Consider the following 7,977-nt stretch of genomic DNA (forward strand, 5'->3'; position numbering starts at 1 on the left):
TAAGACCTTAGGTGGAATCCTGATCCCCATCCAGAATCTTCTGAGGTGGGAAATTTCCACTTGAAAAGACAAGCAGAATAGCCTGGAGCAGCTAGAGGAACAGAAGATACTTCTCGAAAGAAAGACCAGCAGGAAAAATAAAACAGAATAACAGCAGTCTGACCACTACAAGAAGAAGCACGTTACTCACTGTGGAGCCATCAAGGCCAGCAATTAAGTCTCCTCATGGCAAACCTCCTTCCAACACTGAAACTCAAAGGGAATACATTAGCAGGCATATAATCTTGCTGGTGACCACATTGGTCTACCAAAAAAGGGAAGTGAGGGGAAACAGTAATGAAGCTGTGAACTAAGTCTGGCCACGTTCAATAGACTCCTGTCAACCTAGATCACTACCTGGGTGGTCAGCAGACCTGGGGACTCCTGAGCCCATGGACACAGACATAGTCACAGAGCACTAGAGTGGAGAGTGAAGCAGCCAGGTGATGTGAAGTGAGGGGAGATGCACAAGAACACCCATTCTTGCAGATAGTATCCAATTGACCTAGCTTCAATGGCTAGATGATCAGAACTCTACTGGAGGTAGAAAGAAGAGGAAAAAGATTGTAATCCATGTTAATTTGATGAACGTGACCTATATTTATGGATGTAGTAGCTTAAAAGAGGGAACAAATCTTTAGAGCAAGGATCATTCCCACACCCTCTGTACACAGGGATGACAGGGATGGGCAACTTAGACACTGGCTACCCAAAATGGAGGGGAAGGGGCAACAAAGGCACGAAATGACTGGCTTACAAGTTTTCAAGTGAGAACTTAGTTCCAGAGGGCATGGGGTAAGGTAGAATCTCCACTGAGTGGTGTCCATCCTGTCTAGATGGGACTATTGAAAAGAGATGGAGATAAGACTTTTGTGGTTCAGTAGTGGATAATAGCTATCAGGATTGACTGTGAATGGTGCAAATGTAAAGGGTCGATCTTGCAGTCCAGGAGCGGAGGACCCTGGGACCATCAAGGGAAAAAAGCAGAGTGCAGGACCCTATCCAGAGAGAACAGTGATGCCAAATAGAGGCAGAGACGATGACGTGGAGAGATGGAGCAGCTGGCGACTCTAGACTCAAGGACGGAGAGGGGCTGTGTGCTGGTGGCCAGGGGGCTGACATGCAGTGTATAACCTTTGGTTGTTTGAATGGTTATATATTCCTGAGTACTTCAGAGTACATCAAAAAACAAAACAAACCCCCTCAAAAAATCCAAAAAAAAAAAAAGAAGCCCAGAGGGATTGGAAGCAAATGCTTTTGAATGATGATGTATGGAGGGGACTGAAATCATTGCAATGAAACAAAATATGATAGGATGATTGTACAGCCGATGCTCTCCCATGTAAACTATCACTCAATTCATAACAACCTTTTTAAAAAGCACAAATGGAGGATATACAGTGTTTATGGACTGAAAGAAATGCATTATTAAGATGTCAAGATGTCAGTATCCACTAAATATTTAATTCTCAAATCTTACAGGGATAACAGAATTTTCTGTGGAAATCAACAAGGTGATTCTAAAATTTACATGAAAAGACAAATTATCTATAACATCCAAAACAGTTGTGGAAAAAGGCTAACAACATTGAAAGACTTGAATCACCTGATTACTATTCTTACCATAAAGCTGCAGGGAAAACCAGACCGTAACATTGTAAGAATGATATAAATGACCAGAAATAGACTCATATATATACAGTCAATTGATTTGGGTGCAAAGATGTAAAAACAATTTAATAGGAAAAGTATAGACTTGTTAATATATGGTGTTAAAGTAAGTGGAAATCAGTTTGCAAAAAAATTTAACATGGATAATATATTTAAAATATAAAACCTATAGGATAATCACTGGACCACAAGGTCAGTTTGAACCACAAGGTTGTTCAAACTCACCAGCTGCTCCTTGGAAACCCTATAAAAGGTTGCCAGGAGTCAGAACCTACTTGACAGGAATTAACTACAACAATATAAAAATTTTTGAAAAAATATAGGAAGAAATTTTGTGGCAATACATTAGACAAAGATGTCTTAAAATTAAGCAAGACACATAAAATAAAAGATAAATGGCACAGTCTTTATCAGAAGTGATCTGTGAAATACACTGTTAAAAGAATGAAAAGAAAATATTTGCAAAACATCTATATGATAAATGCCTTATATAAAGAACACATGAGGAACTATTAAGGTGCAATAATAAGAAAACAAGCAACCCAGTGTGGAACCATATACATAGAAGGCAGATAAATGTATGAAACAAGTGCAGACAAGGACAGTAAATGCACAGCAACTTCAACTCACACACTACCGGTGATAATGGAAAATGATACAGCCACCTTAGAAAACAGTTTGGTATTTTATTGCAAATTTCTTGTAAGATTCAGCTTCTCATGTTGTTGTTTGGTCCCATCAAGTTGGGACCAAACCTATAGGGACCCTATGCATAACAGAATGGAGGACTTTCTGGTCCTGCACCATACTCACAATTGTTTCTTATGTTTGACCATTTTTGCAGTTACAATGTCAATCCATCTCTTTGGAGGTCTTTTTCCTTTTCACTGAGCTGCTTTATTTTACCAACCTTGATGTTCTTCTCCAGGGATCAGTCCCTCCTGATAACATATCCAAAGTAGGTTAGAGAGAGTCTTGTCATCCTCACTTCTAAGTTCAGCATTCGACCCAAACTTCTTTCAAGTCAGGTTTGTTTATCTGAAACTCTATGATTACCCAATATTCTTCATTGGGTAATTCTTCAACAGTAGAACTCAAAGAAATTCTTCTTCAGTCTTCCTTATTCATTGTCCAGCTTTCACATGTATATGTGGTATCTGGAAATAGCATGGCTTAAGTCAGGTGCACTTTAGTTTTCAAAATGACATCTTTGCTGTGTAACACTTTAGATGTCTTTTGCAGTAGATTTGCTCAATGTAATACATCTCACAAAGTGAAATCAAATGCTGCAAAATAGTGAATAGAGACATATTTGTGATGTCAAATCGAGGACTAAAGGTCCAACATTCTGATTGGAAGTTGCAAGATGAGGGAAACTGAGGCAGCTTCAGAGTCATTTCTGACATTCATTTAGGTCTTTTCTTTGTCTTCTTTCTTTTCGATGAGCTTTTGCTTTCTTCCTGTATGATGTTCTTGAGCTTCCTGTATGATGATCTTCAGGCCTTTGGTTATTAGAGTCTAACGTATCAAATCCGTTCTTGAGATAGTTTCTCAATTCAGGCGAGATTTGTTTAATGTCAATTTTAGTTCTCCTGGAATTGTTTTCATTTTCTTCATTTTCAGTCTGAACTTGCATATGAGCAATTGACTGTTTGTCCCACATTCATTTCCTGGTCTAGTTTTGGCTGAAGATATTGACCTTTACCACCGTCTCTCTCCAAAGATGTAGTTCATTGCATTCTTATATATTCTATCTGGTGAGTTTCATGTGTATAATCGCCTTTAATATTGTTTGAAAACATGGTATTTGTAATTAATAAGTCATTGATCTGTGAAAAATTCTATCATGTGATGTCCAGAATCTTGTCCATCACCAAACCCTTATTTTTGAAATAGTGATCCTTTCTTTGTTTCCAACCTTTGTAGTTCAATCAACAGTGATTATCAATATATCTTGATTGCATGTTTGATCAATTTCAAACTAAAGAAGTTGGTAAAATTCTTCTATTTCATTATCACTTGCTTTGATAACAGTGGCATTAACTGGTCTTCCTTGAAAACACATGGATATTATGCATACATAGCTGGTGGGTTTGAACCACCAACCTTATAGTTACCAGCTCAGCGATTATCCTACAGTGCCACATCAGGACTCCATTTATAGCAACAGTAATAGAAAATAATCTTGATTCCCAATAGTAAGGAAATTGTCTAATAATAAATAGCTATTGCACATCCATTCTTTAAATGTTTTTAAATTGCTTGTGGTAGTGTTCAGTTTTTAAGAAAAATCAAAATATGAAAATATATTTGTACAATAAAAAGTCAATTATGTTTCAAAAATGAAATAGAAAATAAACAAGTTTTGAAGTAAATATGTCAAACAGCAAATAGTATTTGCTTCTAGGGAATAAGATTATGTTTTGTTGTTGTTGTTTATGGTCCCAACAATTATCTATATTTTCCTATATTTTAACATTGATCATTTACTGCTTTTATAATCATAATGGGAAAAAACAATTCAAACAGATAAAAGAATATCAAAGGATACAGCACAGCATTTAAACAGTCAAGCCATACCATTTGATTTCATCTTTTCCACGAGTATTTAAATAGGAAGATTTGCTTTCACATCACATGAGTGCTCTGCTGCATCAATAATAAATTACAACATAAGAATATTTAATGCCCGTTTTTCAGAGAGAAAATTACTTTTCCATAAAGGCATCTAGACATTTCGTTTCCACAGACTCTTGCAAATGCACTATTTAGAAACTATATTTGGGGGTTAATATATCAGTCCTGGAATACAGCACCGTATGTTCCAAGTTTTTATCACTTCCTAAAAACATCAAGGAAAATAATCCAAAAGCTAGACCTGTTTATACAGTATATTTGATGCTGCAATTTTTAGCATTCATTTAATAGAGTCAGTCTGTGATGACTAATACTTCTTTTGCCCGCTAGTACCAAGCCCTAAATAAGGTTCCTGACTAGATTACATTCATGCAGGTCTCATTTTAACGGAAATTGGAGAGATGAAAAAAGATTATAAGAAGAGACATTATAAAAACAGACCTCACAAGTCAAACTTAATAGTAAAACCATTCTCTTTCATGTAGACAACCATGAAAAACAAATATCCTGTGAGCTAGAGATATATAATGTATCTTTTCAGCAGATCTTTATGCCTTCTTGAGACAGATTTCCATGACTATATAATGTGATTACAGTTGATGAAGCAATGGCCCACAGAAAGAGACTGATAAAGCATCAGTCTCCAGGAAACCAGATAAACATGTTCATGATTTCTAATTGTAACAAGTGTAAGATAATGCTGGATATGAAGATAGAACCTAGAAACACAGACCAAATATTGGTTCCTCCAACTTCAAAAATAAGCATCCTTAAAAGACTCAGCTCCCTTATTGGAATACTTCCTTAAAACACATTCACGTTCCTTGCTTATTTAACTGACAGATAAGACTGCCAAGGAAGTTGCATAAGTTTAACAGGTAGTATGAAAGTTATAACACGCATTGAAGAGACATTTTAAACAACCAAAAGAACATCCCTGTAAGCAAATTAGAAGACCAATAAATAAGAAACTTTAAAATGTTTGAGCAAAATAGCTAAAAGACTATCTCTGGTAACATAATGCTTACAAAAGTTAGACAATGAAAAAGAACACAGAAGAAGAATCAATGCATTCAAACAGTAGTGTTGGTGAAGAATACTGGCTATATTACTAACTATATTACTGACTACTGCCTGAACAACCATCAAATCAGTCTAAGAAAAAATACAGTCATAATGTTCCTTAGAAGTGAAGATCATGGTGAGGCTTAATCTTCCTTACCTTGGAAACATCATCAGGAAAAAATCAATCTCTAGAAAAGAGCATCATGGATGGTAAAGAAGGGTTGATAAAGTGAAGAAACCACCAATCAGATAGACTGGCACAACAGCTACAACAATGGACTCAAATTTTTCAGTAACCATGAATATGGCACAGGACAGGCACATGTTGTGTGTTGTTATACAAAATGTCATCATCTTATGAGCTGACTCAATGGCAACTAATAGGAAGAAAGCCTTGTGTTGGCAATATTAGAAATCAAGTGGCCATTCCTGTATTCCTCTTGTGCTGGGTCCAGTGTGCAAGGAACACCATGGCGTCCAGGGAGACAGAACCCTTACATTCCCGACACTGACAACTGCCTGCATATGGCTCAAGTAGAATATGAAAATAAATGGAAAATAGCAAGCAACTAAAAGGGATGAATTAGCACAGTAACAGCAGCAATAGGTTCAAAGGTAACAATTATGAAGATGGTGCAGGGCCGGGCAGCGTTTCATTCCATTGTGCATTGGGTAGCTGTGAATAGCGAGTAACTCAACAACATCTGACAACAAAATTAAAAAGTCAGCTGGGTGGATTGACTCTGAAGGGAAAATGACGCAAACACACCTCTTTTCCCAAATTTACTAGAAACAATGACCATGAAGGAGAAGGCAGATAGAGGGTTACAAGGGTATATTTTCACATGCTTAAAAGACTCACAATACCACTATGTATGCAGTATGTGCAGCCTTAATGATCAGCTGTCTCAAGAAAACAGAATGATAATTTATTTTTTAGGATTAACTTTCAGTAATGTTTATTCAAAGTATATGAGAGGGCTTCAAAAAAGTTAGTGTACAAATTCCATTAGAGCTTTCAATTCCATTTTTACATGAATTTTTGAAGCTCTCTGTATTTTCTCCAATACCCTTTCTCATTAAAAAAAAAGTATTATGAAATATACACTGTTAAAAATGTTACTGAAGAAATCACAGTGAAAAACAGATAAGTAAAATCAAAATAAGCGTTGGTACAACAAAAACACAGCAAAAAGTGTGTTGTTTTCAGAATCACTGGAAAAGTTTATAAAATTCTCTCTGAGATTCCCAGCAGCCAAAGTAAAGGGAAAATAAGAGCAGTTACAAGAATAAAATTGTTTTTAACATATAAGCATCTGTTTTTGTAAGGAAGAAAAATGTTTTCTAAAACTGAAACCTGAGGTAAATAGGTATTACAGATCTCAATAAAAAGGAAACTATACAGAGAAAAGCATTTCTATAATAAACAAATCACATAAGAAACATACACAGTTCCTTGTATTTTCTCTCAAGGAAAGTGAAGCCCATCATGCTAACGTTTCAATTAGTAAAGAACATTCAGTAACCATCCGCTAATAAAAATAAAAATTGCGCCTACTTCTCTACAACTCTTGAAACAAAATTATGATATTGTATGTAAAGAATATATTCCAAACATAGTGTCATATTCCTAAAAGAAAGCAAAATCATATTCTTACCAAAACCACACTGAAGGTATCCTCTATTTCCCTCACCTGTGATTCTTTCACGTTTTCAACCGTAAAGTTGAACCAGACTCGGAAGCGTGGATTACAGGTATCAGGCCTAATGAAGAGATCATATTCAAACTCAGAGACCTGGTCCACCCGACCAAGGTTACCTAAAAATAAAAACAAGAAGACAACTGGGTTTTAATAACATTTTATGCAAATCAATGGTTGTTGTTAAGTGCTGTCGAGTCAGTTCTGACTCATAGTGACCCTGTAAAGGGCTTCTAAGTAGCGTCTGATAGATTTGAACTGCCAACCTTGTGGTTAGCATTCCAGTGTTTATCCTATAGCACTGAACCAGGACTCCAGATTAATGGTTTTGTTGTTAAGTTAGTTCCATCTCATAGCAACCCTGTATAGGGCTTATGAGGAATGGCTTGGTGAGCTTGAACCACCAACCTTGTGATTCAAAACCAAACTTGCACATACGGTTAAGTAATATGAGCTATAACAGCAACATTCATCATCATTAGGTAGAGGTACATACATTCACAATGTATGCTTAACTTCTAAAATACCTAATGTAAGATACATTGTTTCCAGGTTGTCCAGTCAATTTTCTATCATTGGTGGGGCTTGCCTAGACTGAGAAATACTGATTTTTCTTTTTCTTTTTTTGATCGCTCACAGTAGTAGAATAAAAAGCATACATAACTAACAGCAGAGTAAAGAAATACTTTTAAAGGCAGCTAGACAGAGTAGGAGCTCTGGTAGCGTAGTGGTTACGAATTGGGCTGCGAACCTTAAGGTCAGCGGTTCAAAACTACCAGCTGCTCCGCGGGAGAAAGAGGAGGCTTTCTACTCCCGTAAAGATTTACACCCTCGGAAACCCTGTACAGGGTCGCTATGGGTCGGA

At 36.5% G+C, this 7,977-nt stretch overlaps 1 protein-coding gene across 1 annotated transcript in view; it reads right to left on the reverse strand.

The window, feature by feature from the left end:
• Positions 1-7,977, reverse strand: part of AGBL4 (ATP/GTP binding protein-like 4) — a 2,461,121-nt gene that overhangs the window by 1,964,651 nt on the left and 488,493 nt on the right. Inside the window, exon 3 of the mRNA XM_006839859.1 lies at positions 7,107-7,231. Within this exon, the coding sequence (XP_006839922.1) occupies positions 7,107-7,231 (125 nt within the window). The remainder of the gene's footprint in view (positions 1-7,106; positions 7,232-7,977) is intronic.

The sequence above is a fragment of the Chrysochloris asiatica genome, unplaced genomic scaffold (genome assembly GCF_000296735.1).
Source record: "Chrysochloris asiatica unplaced genomic scaffold, ChrAsi1.0 scaffold00026, whole genome shotgun sequence".
Classification (NCBI taxonomy): domain Eukaryota; kingdom Metazoa; phylum Chordata; class Mammalia; order Afrosoricida; family Chrysochloridae; genus Chrysochloris; species Chrysochloris asiatica.